At 45.3% G+C, this 20,671-nt stretch overlaps 2 protein-coding genes across 4 annotated transcripts in view; one reads left to right on the plus strand and one right to left on the minus strand.

Moving 5' to 3' along the window:
* The window catches only part of Lsm6 (LSM6 homolog, U6 small nuclear RNA and mRNA degradation associated), a 355,072-nt gene that overhangs the window by 53,866 nt on the left and 280,535 nt on the right, over positions 1-20,671 (plus strand). The gene's annotated exons all lie outside the window — the stretch shown is intronic.
* Slc10a7 (solute carrier family 10 member 7) overlaps positions 5,601-20,671 on the minus strand; it is a 219,627-nt gene continuing 204,556 nt past the window's right edge. For both annotated transcript variants that reach the window (XM_051205885.1, XM_051205884.1), the window contains exons 11-12: positions 10,763-10,908; positions 5,601-8,061 (exon numbers count right to left, since the gene is read on the minus strand). In XM_051205885.1, coding sequence (XP_051061842.1) covers positions 8,032-8,061; positions 10,763-10,908 — 176 coding nt within the window. In that variant the 3' untranslated portion in view covers positions 5,601-8,031. The remainder of the gene's footprint in view (positions 8,062-10,762; positions 10,909-20,671) is intronic.

Consider the following 20,671-nt stretch of genomic DNA (forward strand, 5'->3'; position numbering starts at 1 on the left):
TGACACAGAGCTGGTAATGATTTTCTGTCAGGCAAGGCTTGGCTGGATTTGAACCTGTGACCCAGAGGTAAAGGGCAGCTGTCCATGCCTTGTTATGCCCAACTCAGATCTGTGCAGTGCCTGCCCATGTTTCCTTCTCACACACATCAATTTTGGTTAGACTCTAATTTAGCACTGGACCAAGTGGCTCATGCCCCAGGGGCCAGGGAATGGAAGGCAGAGGAAGGAAGGCCTGTCTGACTCACCTCCTTCCGAGATGGACAGATGGACGTCTGAACCTTCCAAGGACCTTTGCATGTCTATAGACCAGCCAAGGCCATACGGAACATGGGTCTGGAGAGAATTTGTGGGGTCTCATCAATTCTGGGTGTGTGTGCATATGTGTTGATGTGGAGACTGGGAAACAACCTCTGTGTCATTCACTAGGAGATGCCCACCCTGGGTTTTCTTTTTGTTTGTTTGTTTTAGAAGGGGTCTCTCATTGACCTGGGGTCTGCAATTAGGGGTAGGGTGGTTTGTCTTGAATCCCAGGGACCCTCCTGCTTCTCCAGTGCTTTTTACATTGGATATGGGGCTCAGACTCAGGTCCTCACATTGTGTGGCAAGCTCATTACCAACTGAGTAATTGCCTCACTTGGATGGATTTTTATTATAAAGGGGGTGGTGGTTTTTGGAACTTTTGCATGTTGATCAGTACAGTGTCTCCTGGACACTGGTTGGTGACTGAATCACATGCCACCTTCTGAAGATACTGTTTCATAATCTAAAACTTCAAAATAAAAAAGGGTCAGCTGATCAGGCTGTTTATCAGAGTTCTAAAGACACACGAGTAAGTGTGTCATTTAGAGGCACTGTGGACTAACTCTACAGGAAAGGACACTCGACGCGTCTGGAAGCACAAGGGTTGGCCACATCCAAGACGCAGTGAAATCTGCGTTTTGTCTGTCACTTATGAGCTGTGGAACTTGGTAGTTCCTTATGGGCCTCTACCTTCTATCTGTAAAATGGGAATCATTACACCAGTGTTAAAACTGTTAAAATGGAAAATGGCATAACTCATTTGTAGTGTGTGTGTTTAACGATGTTGAGCACATAGTAGACAACTCACAGATGTCAGCAGCGTTTTATAGGTTGTCAGGGGTTCCTGCAGGAGAAACAAACATTAGGAGGTAACAGAGGGCATTGAGGGAGGAGGAGGTGGAGATAAAGAACAGTTTTATAGATGAATCACTGGAAAGCTATCTGAGTATGGAAAGTGGGCTGTGAAGGTTGCAGGGGGAAGAGAAGCAGGTGGTTGCTATGCCAACAGAGGAAGCTGGCCTGGGGAGGATGGAGTGTGGGAACGAAAGGTTACAGAGTTTTCATTTGGGTATCTGGACTTTGGGATGCTTGGAGACATCCATGCAGAGATGCCACAGTGCAACTAAAAATAGGAGCCCAGAGCTCCTTATTCGGCTGCTCCTGCTTACAGCAGGCCCAGAGCTCCTGCTTGGCAGCAGGACAGTTGACTGACATTGGTCTTGAAGTTCCTAACGATGGGTTGGAGAGAAAAATCTATGGCACAGATCTCTGGAAATGGCAACATTATAGAACTGTGAAGGGTAAATATAAATCAGGGCTGGGTGGATATGACACCTAATGGGGTAGAAGGGGCAGTTCAGTTGATGCCCAAGGAGCAGCCCTCAGAAAGGGCAGTTGCCACAAGGACAACTCAGAGGCACCTATCTCCAAAGGTGTTGATGGGAACTAGTAAGGACAGCTCCTACAGTCACCAGACTCGGGGCATTTGGGATAGGCAGGAAAAGATACAGCCCAAGCAGAACAGGTGGGCCTGGAGGACTGTGACTATGTCCTTGTCTCTGTGCTCTGGGGAAACAACCGTTTACAATTTAGCATCCAGTATCTTCATTATCCAATGAAACAGACTCCTTCCCTGGCCACTTGCTGACTTCTAGTGACATTTCCTGGTCTTCATAAGTAGTCACGAAGCGTGGAGACATGCTGGCTAGCACAGTCTGACTGCACACACACAGTTTGATTTGCACGAGCCCCGTCTGTTGTCTTCACAGCTGACACCACCATGCTCTTAGCCAGAGTCAAGCACTGTGACAAAGGTTGCAGGGACTTCCTCAGCCTAGCCTCCTACTAACATGTGAGACAGTAAATGACAGGCCTGGACAGCATGGTCGAAACGACACAGAAAAGGGTCCAGCTCCACTGGCAAAGCCACCACAAGTAACCACACCGACAGCAGCTCTGCAGGACCCTAGGGGGCCGGGCATCTAGAATATCCAGTGAGGGGTGTGTGGCTGGGGAAACAAAGAACGACTGGCTGGCAGTCCTTGGCTTGCTTCCCCTTTTCCTCAGTCCTGAACCCTAGCTCATGGAATGGCACGGCCCAGGCAGGGGGACAGTCCCCACAATGAGCTCACTCTGGGCCACCTGCCACTCCTCACCAATTCACTGGGTGGTGGCTTGTCCCCACCCCTTTTCTCCCTTCCTCCCCCCTCCTTTTCCCCTTTGTCTGTCCCTTTGTTGGTACAGAACCAGAAGCCAACATCCTCATGCATACATCTCCCATGGTCCACACCCCAGCTTTCCTGTGCACAGTCTGCACTCACTCTGTGAGCCCTTGACCTCCCTCACCCCTCCTGCCTTCCCCTCACTTTGGGATTTCTCAGTACCATTTCCCTAGCTAGCCCAAAACTCCCCCCACTTTATTTTGCAGGACAACCATTTACCTCCCTGGTCTGCTCCTGGCTAGTTAGAGACTTCATTTTTCTTAATTAAACCATGTTTTGCTTGACCAGTTGCCATGGCTGTGGTGAATAAGGCATTCCCTCAAGAAACAGCAGAGGTCCCAGTTTGTATTGCATGCTTCTAACCCTCCAAAGTGTGATCAAAATAAAACAAAAAAGCAGACACCTACTCCTCATGTCTGCTTCCTGGAGCTCCAACTGCCAAATTTATGCTAATAAAACACTCTCTTTCACTAGCTTTGTGGCCTTAGCCCACCGCTTAGTGTCTCGATTTTCTCATCTGAAAAATGGGGATTAACTTTACCTATCTCATGGTACTGCTTCAGGAGTTAACCAAGATAATGTGTATAAACTACTTGTCATCATGGCAGGCACCGGGGAAGAGGGACAGAAATGTTAGCAGTAACTCTGTCCAAACTTGTGCTTTAATAGAGCAAAGGCATCCCTACACATACAACATGTACATAGTAACATCATAGGGTTTCAACAGGTTTACCTTCCCTCCTACCCCATATACACTGTTACAAGACAATGTCCTTTCTCTCGCGCCCCCCCCCCCTTTCCAATGAAGACAGGGTCTTGTAGCCTTGACTGAACTTACAGTGTGGCCAAGCTTGACCCTGAACTCCAGCCCTCCTTGCCTAGTGGCGGGGATTCCAGGCGTGCACGGACCGCACTGTGCAGCCTTGTCCTGTCAGAGTTCCACTAAACATTTCCCTGCTTTGCATGGCCTATCAAAGCTCGGAAAACATTCTTGTCCATCGATCCTTTTATAGAGTAGACTCAGGAAATGAAAGAACTTTATGGAAGGACACGGATAAAGCTTTGACCACTAGACTGCCCACCACAAACTCTATCCTGTCTGCTTTCACTAAGAGGGCAGAAGTACAATACCTACCCTGTTACTCTCTGAAATTTTAAGGATTTTGCCAATCTTGTAGGCTGAAAAATAATAGCTCATTTAAATGTGTGTCCTGATTTTTCAAAGTTTTATTACATCTATTTCAGTGAGTGTGTGCTCTGTGTGGGACACAGTGAGGGTCAGAGAACAACCTGTGGGAGTCAGTTCTCACCATCTGTCATGTGGTTATAGGAATCGAACTCAGGGCATCAGACAGGCCCTTACCTGCCGAGCCACTGAGCTGGCTCAATATATTTTTTTAAAGATGTATTTATTATGTATACAGTGTTCTGTCTGCACATATGCCTGCACGGCAAAGGAGGGCATCTGATCTCATTATAGATGGTTTAAGTCATCTTGTGGTTGCTGGGAATTGAACTCAGGACCTCTGGGGGGAAAAAAAAAAAAACAGCTAGTGCCCACAACCCCTGAGCCATCTCTCCAGCCTTTGCTCAATGTTTTGAACCAAGTCTATCATCTATTTTTATCTTGTTTGCTATGGGCCACACATTTATAGTCTTTCTCCCTGGTGCATTTGGTAGAAACATGGTACCTTCTTATTGTGCCTTCTGGGGGTACACTTTTTTCCTGCACCTAAGGATCCTCACACTGACTCACCAGATCAGGAGTGAGAACCATGTGAACAACAGAAAACGGTAAGTCTGAAGCTTCTGTTGGGTCTTTGAAGTCAAGGGCAGGTAGGATTTTAGAGAATCTACTGGGTTACTAGGAGGCCCCGAGGCTCATCTAAGCAGGGGAGAAAGCACTTGAGATAACTACGTGTGGGCAGACTGGGGACTAGTGTGTGGAGATGGGGAGGGAGGTTACTGGGAATCCCAAGGGACATGGTGATGGGGGCAAGACCATGGATGGTTACCATTTAAGTTTGCGTATCTTCAAATATCCATCGTGTTCACAATTCCATTGACAACAAACAGTGGAGCCAAGTTCCTTTTCTGTGTGAGGAGAGCATATGGCAGAGCCCTGCTTTAGGAGCTGGCCACTTCAGTCAGGCTTGTTCATTTGGTGATATCAGTGCCCATGGCTTGATGACATCCATGCTGGTACAAAGTAGTCCTCATGGTGTAACGGCACTAAGTAAACACTGTTCCTTAAAATGGGGCCAGCAGATAAGTCCTCTGAGGCATATAAGGATTTTTACTTATTTGAGAAAACTGTTCTACACTGTAAGAGTTGTGAACAAACATAAGGTCTTAGGAGACCTTTTGATTATTGTCTATATACAAATTAAAGCTAACAGTGATGTTAATGTTTATAGCTTTCTAGCATATCAGAATTCAGTAAAGAAATTTTTAAATGTGTGTAAAGTATAAAGTACTTGTCAAATCAGATCAGTGTGACCTATGTAGAATGAATTATTGAGGGTGTTCCCCCAACTCTTGGCTGTGACTGTGAGAACAACATATATGTGCACTATACTGGAGGAGACGTGTCAACTGACGTTTGGAACAGGGGCTTTTGGCGAGACCAGCACTTACTGGGAACCCTGGAAAGCCTCCTGGAAGAGGTGACATTTACACTGGGCTTTCTAGGCAAGATGAAACCCAAGAACACAAAGACGTGGCATTCTCCAAGGCAACGTGCTCACTAAAGAAGCCCTGGGCTTGGGTGAGCTTGCTGGAGCATCCTTTCCCACTCATCAGAAATGACAAGGGAGGGGAAGCCCGCCGCAGCACCTCAGTCCTGTCGCTCTGCTGCAAGTGTTCCTGTTTTGGTTCTTAACTCTGATGCACAGACAGTGTATTAAAATGGAGTGTTACGGCATGGTGGGGGTGGAGGTAGGGTGGATACAGGTACCGTTTACTCATATTTCCTAGTGCACTGAGCCAAAATGAATCTGAGAAACCCTTGGAAAGCAGTGTGAGTGAGTCAGACATCACGTGAAAATGAGCCACAGATTTTTGATTCCTCAAGTAGTCTTTGTTTAATCATAGAATTATTTTTTATTTTCCATTTATTATAAATAACCCCCACTTCATTACTTAGCCATCTCTTTGAAAAAATTTGGTATTTAGCATAAACACTGAGCGTCAACCAGAGGTGTGTCAGTTAAAAACAGAATAGGGAAGAATTAAAAAAATCCAAAAAAATCTTGAAACTTGGAACATGTATAAAGACTACATTACCATTCTTTAAAATTTCAGCTGTTAAAAAAACAAATCCAAGGTGGAAAAATGAGTAACCATAAATATAAGCTAATGTATTTCTTTTATAAATACATTTGGACAAACAAATGTATAAAACAGAATTGACAGTGCATAAACATAGGAAAATATTTTAAGCTGCTAATTAGATACTAATGTGCATGAATTAAAATAAATTTTGATTCTGTTTTTTGCTCACCATGGAAAAACACGCTATCCCATTTGTGTAAAAAGAGAAGTAGCCACAGACATGTTACTAAAGCCACCAAGAGTGATGATGTAAGTCAGATTATTGGAAACAAAACACATTTTTAAAGCAAAAGATACAATATCCTCATAGCATTTTCAGTTGAATCTTATCCCACAGCCACGGCCACTGCAGGGTTAGAGAGGTAGAGGCGTTGAAGGAGACCAGTGTTGACATGACATGGGCGGTTTAGACTACAGTTCTGGCAGACAGACAGACAGCTTCCACTTCCTCTAAAGTTCAGGAAGTGTCTAGGGACAAAACTTGAAAACCTTTCTGCTGCATGGAAGTGTCACCCTTCCCAGTGGAGTCATCACCACCTTCTCCCAGGAGTGTCCCCACAGCTTGTTCAGCACGGATCTTTGCAAGGCCTGGCGCTAGCCATAGAGCCCTGGTGAGTTATGAGGGCCTGAGACATCCAACCGAAAGGTCAGATGCTAACACCGCAACACTGGCACTAACTATGCTAACAATGATGGAAACTAGCACCACCAGCAAGCCCGATGATTTCTGAAGGAATGATTGTTTCCTCGTGGCACTACAGCCACCACTACCAACAAGAAAGGCAGCAGCTGAGGAGACAGCAGGGCCTTGGAGAGACCCATGAAGCCAGTTTGCCTGTTAAATCAAGAAAGTATTAAGTAAGTATTACAGATATACAAGAAAGATTGTTATGAGGCAACTGTCTCAATGTACTAAATGTTCTGGCCATTTAGTATTGTTTTATTTTCTGCTGGGGTCAGCTGAAGTTCTTCTGACCACTGAAGGCAGTATCAGATACTCCTTTGAAAGCTGATGCCCAGTTCCAGGATGAGTTCTGTCTGACAGCTTGCTTACTGGATGGTCTTGCGCCTTCAGTGCTGGCCCCTCTCTCCTCCTGACTAGGCAGTGTAGACATGTAACATTTGCTCACGTCCATGACCTTATGTTTTCTTTGACTCCTAAGGGCAATATAATTTGATTTCTTAAGAGATGTTGCAAACATTTGTCAAATGAGTGATGGATGTTCTCATCCATAGATTGTTTGAAATGACTCAAGTGTTTAATTAAAGTGTGTAACAGGCTACATCTTGCCAACAGGAGCAATTTGGAACTGTGTAACAGGAAAGATGCTTGGTCCTAGCTGTGGAATGTGAACATAACCCACTGTTAACTGTTGCTACTCTCCAAATGACTGATGGTTTTCTGTGTTGCACTGGGCTGTTTGTGAGTGTGTAAGTGAAATGGGAAACAAAGGAAGTATGAAAGAAAGAGGGAGAGTATACTGAAAGAGGAATGAAAAAATCTTAGCCACCTCAGTACTCACATCAGGCCTTCCTTTGAAGTAGCTCATAATAAATGTAAGCTATTCCCCTACACTCTTGTGATGGGACTCAAGAGTTTCTGGGGTGTGCATGGACTGATTGAAGGGATGTCTAGAGAAGATGATGTCAAGGGATGAGGTACCTTGTGCTTCTCAGCATCTTGTGGATCTCTGACCCCTCCTGAGTTGATAAGGAAGAGCACGTCACAGCCACAGAAACAAAGAAGCACACGGCATGAATCAAAGAGCGCGAGGAGACTTTGGAATCTTTCCCTGTCACCGGGGGATGGTTTCTGGATGGTGTGACCTCATTTCAAATGTTACAGTAACTATTACAGAGCTGTTGTGCACGAAAGGCAGTACAAAGAAAACCTGTTAGCTTTTTGTTCCTTACTACAACTTTTTTTCTGCATTAAGGAAAAAAAATTAAGTCCAAAATACTGTCCATCCTTGATAGTTACCAGCAGAGTATGTTTTGGATACAACGATCTTGTCAAAAACATTTTAAGGCACTTAAACAGGTATATCATATTTTTTTCTGTAAAAAAATAAAATAGACATCAAAGCAACATTCATTCACAAGGACAAGTGTTTGGAACGGCCTGCATGTACAGCCCTGTACATATACACACGGCTTCAGGAAGGCGCCTCTGCTGTCATACTGTTGGCCTTGTCAGCCTCACTCCCTGCAAGACATGGAAAGGTTCAGGGCTGGAGAGTGTCCACAAACAAGGCAAAATATCAGCTCAGACCAGATAACATATGCTACTCCAAGAGACTGCTGATTCTAGTTTCATCTGGCTTGGGCCCCAGAGTGGTGCTATACCACTACCTGAAGAAGGCAGAGCCTTTAAGGGGAGGGGCCCAGTGGGAGACGTCAGGTCAATGGGTGTGTACCCTCAGAGCGGGTTACAGGGCCTTGGCTGGCACCTTGGTCCCCCGCCCTCTCATCCCAGCAATGAAGGGAAGTTTTCTATTCTAGACCCCCACTCCCCATGATTTGCTGCCTCTCACAGGCGCCAAAAGCAATAGATCAACTGGCCATGGACTGAAACTTCCAAAACATGGGGCTAAAATAAGCTTCCTTCTTTCTAAGTCTTGGGTATTTGTTACAGCAATGGAAAGCGGACTGGCACACTTACCCAGACATTCTATAATAACCAATCCTACTCACTGAAACAGACCTAGCAGCCAGCTCTCCAGCCTGACTCAGCTATTCCCATATTTCTGTTTGCACTAGGTGGCTGTTTTGGGTCTCATTAGTATCATTTGCAGAACAAAGATAGTCATGGTACCCTGAAGAAAAAGGTTCTTAGTACTTATTTTACTAGGTAAATATTCCAGGCATTTGGATTATTCTCAGTTAGCCAGTGCTAACTGGAAAACGAACAGCATGATCCAAATTTGAGTCATTTAGAAGAAAATCCACTCCAGTTAATACTGTGTTTGAATACTTTTGGAAAGAGCATTTGGATTTTCAAACAACCTCCCCCCCAATCTCTGCACTACTGGCTATCATATGTAAGGCCTCATGTATATTAGGTAAATGTTCATTCACTAAGCTACACCCTAGCCCCTTAAAACATTTTGAGACAAGTCTCACTGTGTTGCTCAGGCTGGTCTTGAACTTATTTTGTAGCCCAGAAAGGTCTTGGATTTGATATTCTCTGCCTTGGTTCTAAGTAGTAGGTAGGATCACAGCCCTGCTCAATAAGGCCCAGCTATTTTTTTTTTTGTCAATATTTATGTATATACATTCCAAGGGGGCAACATACATGTACACTGATAAATGGAAGAGAAATTCTCCAGAGAAGGTAATAAGTAAAGGAAGACAACATTGACCGTCTTGCTGCTAGCTCCAGGCAAGATTTACACAATATGCCTGAGTGAGTGTGCCAATCCACTTTCTGATGCTATAACAAATACCCATGACTTGCAAAGAAGGAAGTGTCTTTTAGCTCCTTGGGAAGTGACCTGCTGTTGTTGTCACTGAGTCAGTGATGGCACTGGATGGGCTAAACTTCTCATGTAGGAGCTCAGGGGCTTCCTATGGTTCTTGTAAGAGTGATATTCTTCCTCTATCACTGTGTTACAGATGTACATGGCCAAACAGAGTTTCCCAGTCCTAAATCTAGCACCAAGTTACACACAGGACTTTGGGCAAACTGATGAACTCTCTCATCTCATTTCCTAGCCTGTAAAGTGGCGACCATAGTGCTATCATGTGTGTGGTTGCAGCTAAGCTGTGAACTCAGGCAGGAGGCCTCAACGCCCATTGTCTGACCAAGGCAGAGATTGGGACCTGCCTGGCACACACATCCTGTGGACATCCTGTCACACAGTGTGCTGTGCCACTGGATGCCTCCTCTCATAGATCTCTGTTAGCACTCACTGCTAAAAATTACTCCTGCCAGGGCCAAGCCACTAGAAAGAGAGCATTCCATTGTAATACCAAATTCTGTGCATCATCTAAATGTCTTTGTAGCACCGACTTTACTATTTTGGTTAAAAATTTTGTAAATTGAATCTAAAGAACCTACCCATACTAAGTATGGTGAAATTAATATTGTGAGGGTGCTTTTGATAGTTATCTTCTACATTTTAATTCCCAAACACAACTTTACCATACTGGGAAAATGCATTGTGGCTAAGTACAGTTTTGGTCATATTCAGAAAAGCACAGAGGAAGGGTGCCCAGGTCCACAGCGAAGAGGTGGTTTATATTTTAAACATCCCAACAATATTCTCTTGAATCTGAGTGTGTTAGACTATTTGAAAATTGCATTGCAAGTATTATTCTCTTTTATAAGACATTCAGGCCGGACGGTGGTGGCACACATCTTTAATCCCAGCACTCGGGAGGCAGAGGCAAGTGGATCTCTGTGAGTTCGAGGCCTGCCTGGTATATAAGAGCTAGTTCCAGGACAGGTTCCAAAGCCACAGAGAAACCTTGTCTCAAAAGCAAACAAACAAACAAACAAACAAACCCCAAAGAGACATTTAGTATTGATTCTTCTTGATCAAATTGAATGGACCAATGTATACTGTAATTATCCATTTATTTGTATATGTGTGTGTGTTTGTGTGTATGTACACATATGTGTCCTCGTGTGCTGGTGTCTTCTTCAATCGCTTACTGTCTTATTTTTTGAGACACGGTCTCTCATTTGTGTGCATGGCTAGAGTGGATCTTTTTGTCTCTATCTCCCAGAGCGTTTTCTATAGACTGACTCAGGTGCTAATGCTCGAACAAGAAGTAATTTGACCACTCAGTCATCTCCCCAGACCCGTTATTACATACATTTGAAAAATGATACCAGAAAAAGTAAGTATATGAATCATCATTTGAGTCTAGAAAGAACATTTCAGTCTAATCAAGATCCTCACCTTCTGCCTTGACACCATCCAAGACTTTATTGTTGGCACTAACACACTTCCCAGAAGGATCTGAGCTGGGTGGTAGATGAGCAAGGGCACAGATATTAACGAGAGATGCTCGTGGCCTGCAAACACTATCTTCAGCATTGGAATTCCTGTTCAACCAAGGAGACAGAAAACATAGAGGCAAATCAGGCTGGTGTCAAATTAAAGGCATACTCCATGAAAATCAGAATTTGAATGGATTATGACTATATTTCCCTACGCATATTCACAGACCTGAACCGGGAAGTTCTCAAATACAGCTGACAGGTCTATCTACAATACAACGTTCTAAGCTCTACTTGGAACCAGTGGCTCCCACCCAAAACTGGCAGCCCCTTCATCAGGAGGCAGAAGACTGAAGGATGAAGGAGTTGCTCTAAGAAGGCAACAAAGGACTAAGGAGCCGTTAACCGTGGATCTCCCCTTGCTCAGTGGTGTGAGTATAGTGGTTGTTAAGGATCCCCAAAGATACAGGAACATAATGTGTGGTATAGACAGCTGTCATGGGAAGATACTTTAGCTGGACGGAAGTCCTGAGATTCAACCCAGGACCTCACAACTTCTAAGAAGGTGCTTCACCCACAAACCCTGAATGTTATTCTCAAGGCCAAGGATCCCAATGTACTTTGCAGACACAGAACACATTTGTGTGCAGCAGGTAAACTGTAAAACTAGTGCTTAAGAGAAGGCCTGATGGAACCCAAATAGATGGATATGCTATGAATCTACCATTCTATTCTAAAAGAGTGGGGGTGTGCCTGTTTCTAGGCAACCACCACGTTTGGCTTCTTTAGCAGAATGCAGACAACTAGCAGCTTATGAGTTACTGCTATTGCTTTCCTATGGCGGTGCTCTTTGGAGCTGCTGTGTACAAGTCAGCTCTTACAACCAAGTGCTTTAAGAGTGCAGCTTCCTTCTTGTTCTTCGGAAATGGTCTTGAAAAGGACCCAAGTTCCTAAACATGCCCGATGATGGTATACAAATTAACTTTTTATTACAACACAACAGGAAAGGATTGGCTTTTTCAATTATTTTTAACCTTCTAATAAATTTCAAACCTTTATGCAAAAACTGCTCTTTTTCATAGCTGCACACAGTACTGCTATAAATTGGAAACACCAAACCTTTCCCAAATAGGAACCTCTCACAGAGCTTCATACTTGAGATACTTTCTGTCTTCTATTTCCATGTTCACTATAAAACTCAGAACAAATAACAAGACAAAAAACAAAAGAAAACAAAATATAATAGCTCTTTTTTTTTTTTTTTTAAAGTATAAGCTTAAAAATCCATGTGTTGTAAAGTGTTATGTACAGCCTTGGGAAGTTAAGGAGGACATACAGGAGCCATCACTCCCCTTTGTAGACCAACTCTCCCTTCCGTGGTCCACACCGGATGTCATGCAGAATGAAGAATGAGGAAGTTTGACGAGTTCTGCTACCCCTGAGGGACTTCTAAGGAGGCATGGGTGGGTGGGTGGGGAGGGTTCCTGAGGTAGAGGGAACCTGAAGGGAACAAACTATAGAAGTGTGGAGATTTTTTTGTCTTTAAAAGTGAAACGAGAGCAGGCTGAAATTTAAGGAGTATCATTGCTGAGCTAACTCGTCCAAGGCATCTTGCTGTGGCCATGAATCCAGGCTCTGTGCTTTTCTCCAGCAGGCTGAAGTGGGTTCAGAAGAGAAGCTGGGTACCACGTGCTGCTGCAGTTATCAAGCAAACAGAACCAACTGCAAACTACCCAAGTTAAATAAGATGACACCAGAGGGCCCCTCGACTGTGATGAAGCAGAAGGCACAAATCAGCTGCATTCCAAGGTCACTCCTAGGTGGCATCACTCAGGATGCTGAGGACACTGCAAACCAAGGCCTCTGGACTGCAGCTTCTCCAGGGCAGCAGACCTTGAACTCCCTTGATCCCCACACCACAATGGTGCTGGGATTTCACATGGATGAAAAGCAGAGCTACTGTTAGGGCCACCCCAACAAGGCCAAGGCCTGACCTTCTAGAAGCTTCTAGTGTGCTGGTGGTCTTGCAGGTCTTTGAACTGGAGGCCTGATGCTCTTGAGCCGCAGCTTCCCTCAGATCATTTCTCTCATCTTCAAACACACCCTGTGTTCACAGGAACTCCGCACACTTCGGTCCTCCTGGCTGGCTGTGCCCTCAATGGTCTTGCTAGTTTGGATGTGAAGATGGGAGGGGCAGGGAGTTCTTCACTCCCACTGCTCTGCTTCAGCCAGCACTGACATCTTCACAGGCTCCCACCAGTAGCTCTCTGTGCCTCTCGGACCTCACTGGCTTGAAGCCTGAGCCCCGCTACCCACTTCCTTCTCTAAGCATCTAGGCTCTGAGAGCCCTAATTCCCTTGGTCCCAGCTTTGGCCACTTCCTAACACCACGGCTCCCGTGTTTCCTCATGGACCTTCTCCCCTTCCTGTCACCCAAAGGGTGACTCTATTTTCCTGACAGACCCTGGTGGCCTGATTCTTACTGTGCCTTGTATGACAGTCATTTGCCTTGCCTGAATGAGAAGGAATCCAAGATGACTTGCAGCTGTGCAGACATTTGTCACATTAACTAGGACTCTCTTCCCCCCACTGTATGTCCTATAATACTTTCTTGGTGGTTATTTATCACACTTCCTACCACTAACTTCCCCAGTGACTAACATTAAAAATAGGGCTGGAAATTATATATCAGAGGTAAGAATCTTAGTGTTCACTGGTGAGGCGTCAGCCCCTGGGTCTGTCCTGTAGTGTGATGACAGGGGCATTCCAGCAATTAAAGTCACCCCAATTGTTTCAGTCTTAAAGTCTATCTTACTTTTCCATCATTCAAATACCTACTTTCCTTTTCAAATTTTACAGTTCCTCTTAACCTGTTGTTGTTGTTACTTTTTAGGTTTTGAGACAGGGTTTCTCTGTGTAGCCCTAGAACACTCTGTAGACCAGGCTGGTCTGAACTCACAGAGATTCATCTGTCTCTACCTCCTGAGTGCTGGGATTAAAGGTGTGAGCCACCATGCCCAGCTCAACCAATTTATTTCGATGTTGCTTTGTTTCAGTGTTCCCGAGCCCTAGCTGAGCCTGATCACAGTGGGCTCCCATGTTCTCCAGGCTCTGGGTGGAAAGAGAAGGTGGGAGAAATGGCAGGATGACAGTCCCCAGTCAGCAGGGCCTATGCCCTGGGTCCCTCTGCCAGGTGTCCAGCGACATCTGGGCAACAGCATTCTCCTGAAGCCACCATACCAGTATACTTGACTTCTGTCACCTGGCAATGGATCTGTCATGTTGAACCAGGAAACCGCTGTAGTATTTATTCAGCAGTCTGCAGACAGGGACAGTGTTGCCCTCTTCTCTCACAGGGTTAATAGCTCACTGGAACACTCATCCATTCATTTCACTAGCAGGCATGTGCGCTGGCTAAGTACCTGAAAGATGGCTGTGCCAGAGCCCCGTACCACAGCTAGATATGGCCCAGTGGCTAAAGGTCTGACCTCTTGGGGTGTGGTGGACCCTTAAAGAATGGAACCCAGTGGGAGGAACTCGGGTCACTTGGGTGCCCTGGAAGGGTCACTGGGCCCCTAGTCTCCTCCTCTCTCTGCTTTTGTTTCCTGGCTACCATGAGGTGCAGGAGCAGAACACCCCAACCACACACTCTAACCTGATGTCAGGGGCCCAAGTGATTTCCTATTCCAGCCGCTGATGCACTCAGGTACCATGGCAGAATGCCAGCCATCCACAGAGCCTGGAGAGTATTCTCAGTGCAGTCTGATTATGTGGAGACATGCAGAGACCCTGTGCTCCCCTCCCCTCCAGACCTCACCCCTCCCCTCCAGACCTCACCCCTCCCCTCCAGACCTCACCCCTCCCCTCCAGACCTCACCCCTCCCCTCCAGATCTCACCCCTCCCCTCCAGATCTCCCCTCCTCCCCTCCAGATCTCCCCTCCTCCCCTCCAGACCTCACCCCTCCCCTCCAGATCTCACCCCTCCTCTCTAGATCTCCCCTCCTCCCCTCCAGACCTCACTCCTCCCCTCCAGACCTCACCCCTCCCCTCCAGACCTCACCCCTCCCCTCCAGATCTCACCCCTCCTCTCTAGATCTCCCCTCCTCCCCTCCAGACCTCACCCCTCCAGATCTCACCCCTCCCATCTAGACCTCCCCCCTCCCCTCCAGACCTCACCCCTCCTTTGCTTTTTGGTCCCTACACTCCAGCCCCTGTGGCAGCCTCAGAGCTATTTTCCATCCACCTTGGCTGCTAGGCCTTTGCTCAGCTTCCTTGGTCTAGATGCCCATCATTTCTTGGTGCCCACTTTACCCGTTAGCCTTCTGTTCCTATGTTGCCTCCTCTGAAAGTGCAGCCTACAGTCTTGAGACTGAGCTGTGGAGCCCTCCTCCTGTATTGACCCACAAAGGCCCTGAACTTTTGTATGCTTCTGTTTCCTTCATCAGGCCTCCCGCCAGCAGCTACTCACTATTCATCCTTGAGGGCAGGGTAGGTACTCATGAAAGAACCCATGAACAAATGGTTCTTTCAAATCCTAATAAAGCCACTATACAGATTATCACCTCATTTTTACTATGTTTGTTAATTAGGAAAAACAAAACAAAACCAAAAAACCAAACTAGCAATAACTTAAAACCCCAAACAGACTTACTTGAGTTTTCCTTTTAAAGGGAAATTTAAATATGAGATTCTTTTCATCTTGCTATCACTGTGGTAATATAAATGAAGCAAATTAATTTTAATGCTCCCAGGTTCTGTGTCACCATGGTTGACAGGATTCAACCAGACTTTATGGGATGGCATTTGACTTTATGGGAGTGAACACTAGGCACACATTTACAATTTTACAGGGACTTTAAGCTGTCATGCTGAAAAATGTTTATAAAACATTAATCAAAAATGCCTCTTTAATACAGTGCATTGTCTGAAAGGTGCATGTTGTAAATGGATTCCTTTTCTAACTAAGGTAATTTCCAGGGGAAGCATTCTCCCACTACTCTCCATGCACCCTGTGTGGGTAGACAAAGAGCACTTTCTCCGCACATCACTATCTGATCCGAACACTTGGGAAATCACTAATGTACAGCGTGCCATATTTCCATGTCACACATGACACATTCGTCTAAAATTATCCAACAGAGTTTGACACTGCAGCATATTCCATAAGCAGAGCTTTCAACTGACATCTGCCATGCAGAAACTTCAAGTATGCACTTTCTTCTTCTAACAAGCAAGCATGGGCTTTCTTTTATCCTATGTTCAGGAAGGAAAGGATAAAACGGCGTGGACAAGAACAAGGTCCCCTCTAACTTAAATGTTTATTTTATGTTCTTTAGAAAGTTCCCTTTGTATCACACTCAAGCCACAGCATTTGTGCTTTGCGCTAGATGAACATTTCTTGGCTTATCCTTGAGAAATGGGTATCCCCCCCCAAGATTTAAACATGGACTTTTCTTTAACTGCCATGTAAGACCATCCTATGGGGCACATTAAAAGATACTTTACAACACTGTTCAGAGTTTATCTGTAGGACTTGTATCTGCACATCATTCAGTCCCCTTCCTCTGAAATGGTTTTGCTGTTAGCTTTGTTCTACCTGCCATGGCTAAAGGAGAGAAACAGGCCAGCGTCTTCATCTCCCACACTGGTTTCTGGCAGCTCTTTCCTGACTACACCAATACCCTACCATCCCACGTGAGTCCCATGAAGTCCTAACTGTCCCTGGCGTACCCCAACTTCACAATCCAAAGCTTGAGGACAATTATGAAAAAGTCACAGAATTCTTGCCCCTTCCCCCCAGTTTTCACACTCATCACCTCAGCTCCTCGTCACGTCCAGTTGAGATCAGGCCTCCCTGTCTTCACTGGCCCTCTCATCAATCCTCCAAACTACACCAGATTAATCTTCTCAAAACTCACATTAATTAAAGCCAGTACCCTGATCCTGAGCTGCCGTGAGTTCCAAGGACCCATTCATCAAATCGTCTACCTGCTCAACTTTGGTCAAAGATAATTACCATCACTTGGAAAGTGCCACTGCATGCTAAATGCCCACACTGCATGGTCTCATAGTCAGTCCTCACAACAGCCCCAGGAAGTAGGTGGCCACTTTCCCACTGATGAGCTCACACAGTTCAGGAACTTGTCTGACCCCCACATCTGTAGCCATAGCAGAACTGGGCCAGCTGGATCTTTTTTAATGGAGACCATGAAACGCTGTGAATGCCACTAACATAAACTTCATGAGTCACTTGCTGTCACTGGCTCAAGCCCAGAACTTCAAGCTCAATCTGGATGTTGACATTCTCTTTCTGTATCATCGCCCATGGGTTCATCAAGGCTTAGAGTTCATCATGCTCACTTATAGGTGGTGTTCCTCCATGTCCATAGAAGGAGGAGGACATGCTTTCTGGTTACATCACATACTCTAGTACCGACTTATGCCAATTGTGTTCTTTCTATAACTTCTACTGAGTTTTAAGTATGGGGCAGGGACATAACTCCAACATGATCATTTCAGAAACTGTGCTAATATTTCCTATATTGAAAAAGACACATTTAGAACAAATATGAGTTGCTCATATTTGAAGTTAAAGCATGCCCACTTGGCTCCAGAGAGTATATGATATGGCAGGAGAGAGACCAACGAGATTGACAAGAACATACCATCAAGTGGTGATGGGTAGGGCAAGGGCTTGAATACTTTGTGGCTCTGATTACATTGGTTTTCCCACTTAGCTGAGAGATGGCTGACACCCCACTGAATCACATGGCTTGCTCTCCATTTGAGTGCTTTCTCAGAGTACCATTGAGTTCTGGGAGGAACTGCAGGCAAACCTGGAATCCGTTGCTTCTCTTTTCAGCTGTGATGGGTTCCCATGTTTATTTAGTTTGTTCTCAGAATCACCAATAAGTGTAGCATTCAAATGTGCTAATTCTCTCTTTCTCCTGCATAAGTCTCCAGGAAAGCTACTGCTTGACCTTAAATTTGATCCGGTCAGTCCCTCCCACCATCATGAACACTAGTAGAGTAGTCACTGTATGAGAAACATGGCTGCTCTTTTCAAACCTCACCAGATGATGCCCTCACACTAACACACACACCCATGCACATGCACACCCACTGTCCCCACACTTAGAGACAAAAGAGTCACAGGAAATGAAGCCATGAGCATTGGTTTATCTGTGTGACTAACAAAGGACAATTATACATAGTTTCTAGAGCACGAAACAATGCCATGGCAAAGCCTTAACTGTGATCTTGGAATTGGTTAGAACAGGCTTAGGCTGATCCTAAAACAAGCTAATTTTCAGTAACAACATCCATTGTTTCATGTAGGGGTTTAAGTCTTCATTACTTATTATTTGTGTATGTGAAAATGTGTGTATTTGTAGAAAAGTATATGTGTGTACAGGTTTGTGAGGATGCTATAGGTCAAGCTTGGGTGTTGATCCTCAGAACTGTCTGCCTGGTCTTTTGACACCCTGGGGTCTGGGTGTGCCCATCAGGCTGGGATGGCTGGCCCATGAGCTCCAGGCACCTTCCTATTTCCACTTCCTAGTGCTGTAATTACAAGCGTGTGCCACCATATCCAACCTGGGAATTGAACTCCAGTCTTCACATTTATGCAAAAAGCACTTTACACTCTGAGCTGTTTCTCAGGCCCAATTATCATTTATTATAGCACTGGCCTATGCTGGCATAAAGTATGACACTAAGAAGCTGAGGGCTGGAGTCAATCCTGGGTTAGAATTCTGTTTCTATAAGTACTGTCTGTTTGATATCGGTTGGGCAAGCTTTTTAAATTCAGTTTCACATTAGTAAAAATGAACCTAATTCTGCCCCCTCCTTCACAAAGAGGTAGGGAGATAATATACATACACATTTACCTATTATGTTCCAGACACTCTGTGTTCTGGATACAGTGACACATGGACAAAAGCCCTGCCCTTATGAAGCCAGAATGTCTCCCTATTTAGCAGGCGGCCAGTGCATAGGACACCATGACAAAGCTAGGCAAGCAGAAGTCCATCCCCCCCCCCCCAACAAACCATTGTACAGAGCAGAGAGAGAACGCAGTACAAACAGATGGCTGGGAAAAGTGGATTCCATGAATAACAGGTGAAGAGAATTTGGTTATTTTAATGTATCTCCCTTTTAGAAGTTATACAACAAAAGCTCCACTTCCGGGTGGCTGCGCATGACTTGACTGGCTGTCTATCAGAGGCATGTAGGGTAGGTTTCTGGTCTAGGTGTGTTTAATCTGCATGGATCTCAGAATTCCATTCTGGCCCTCATTCTGGCCTTTTTCCAAACTGTTCTAGAAACCTCTAAAGGATGGCCACTCAAAGGTTTTGCAAAGGTCCTTAGGAAAGGGTACAAGATGACACAGACCACATGAACACTCTAGTGGCTCTCTTATCTAAATGATGGTTTTCTGCGTGGATGCATTTAATTAATATGCAGTCTGGGGAGATCTTTGACTAGCTTCTTCACTCTGTCTGGCATTCTCCCTATAACTGCTATGACTTTATGGACCCAGAAGAAGACATTTTTATTCTTCCTATACAATAAGGCATCCCACACGAGATGCAGTGAGACAGAATTCTCCAGAGCTTTGCTCAGTGTCCCAGGACTCTGGGCAGGCTGGCAAACCTGTGTTTAACAGGAAACAGGATATCTTGCATCAGTCTAACAGGCACTTAGGAAGGGAACGGTACTTTCCAAACTGAGGCCTGAGTTATGTTCATCATCATCTCTGTTGGTGGCATCTCACAGGTAAGAGTCAAAGGCGCTGTCTGCTAAGTAGACTCTACACAGTGTGCTTGGACACTCTGTTGTCCTTGAGGGCCACTTGCTTTCTCATTGGGCCTGAGTGTTGCTCTCCTGCCTACATGCCTACTGCATGACTGGAGTGACCATAAGCACGCGATGCACTTTCCAGTGTAGCCTGGAGCTATTTGCTCCTCTACACGGGTGCTTATGTTAAATTTCCTGTAGATTTGCCCTCCCTTCACATTTCAAAAGTAGAATTAAAACAAAACAAAACACCTCTTCCTTTATAAGAAATGAATAGGCTCAGAAGAGAAAGTGAGCAAATAGAGAGCTGTTGAATAATGGCTGAGGCCACTACGAAGGGAAGCAGTCTTGCTAGCAAGCAAGACTTTAGGGAGAAGAGAAACATTCGTGCCCAGGTCTTTTGGGGATGAGGTACAGACCAGGCTTCGGAAGGTATCCTGTCTGCACAACGTCCTGAGGGCAAATATCCATCACCTTGTTCAAGGGGAGTAGACTACTACCATCCTCACAGTTCAGAAGGATGAAGTGAGGCCGTGGCCCCAGGCGGCAGACAGCAGGGGGCATGCAGGTGGGCTCGAATACAGACACACTGGCTCCACCATGCTCTGCATCAGCTTAAAATGGGAATTTGCCCCAGATTAGGGATTTGTGACAATATTAACACAGAACAACAGAGGGGAAAGCCCCAGGAAAAGAATGTTCACACCGAAAGGCCTGGCAGGACGGGGTGCCCCTTTAAACAAAGGTACTTAAGGCTGGCAGACTTTTACCTACTTTGAACCAAAGTTGTCTGACGGCCATTTTCAGCCCAGTAGGAAAATTGAAGGTAGCCTTTCTGCCTTCAAATTACCTGGGTGCAATTCTATCTCTTTTCTAGAAGTTTTATGTAAATAAAAACATAAGAAAGGCCCCAAATGAGCAGCTGGCATTATTTCTGTTTTGAAGCAGGTATGCTTTGATTGGGAAAGACTGTTAAGGAATGGTCTGGGCCAGCTCAGCAGATGCAAACAAGTTAGCTTGCTGACTGAAGAGGCACACCCTCACCTGTCTGACAGGAGTGATTGGCAGGT

This window comes from Phodopus roborovskii, unplaced genomic scaffold, assembly GCF_943737965.1.
Source record: "Phodopus roborovskii unplaced genomic scaffold, PHOROB, whole genome shotgun sequence".
Taxonomy (NCBI): Eukaryota; Metazoa; Chordata; class Mammalia; order Rodentia; family Cricetidae; genus Phodopus; species Phodopus roborovskii.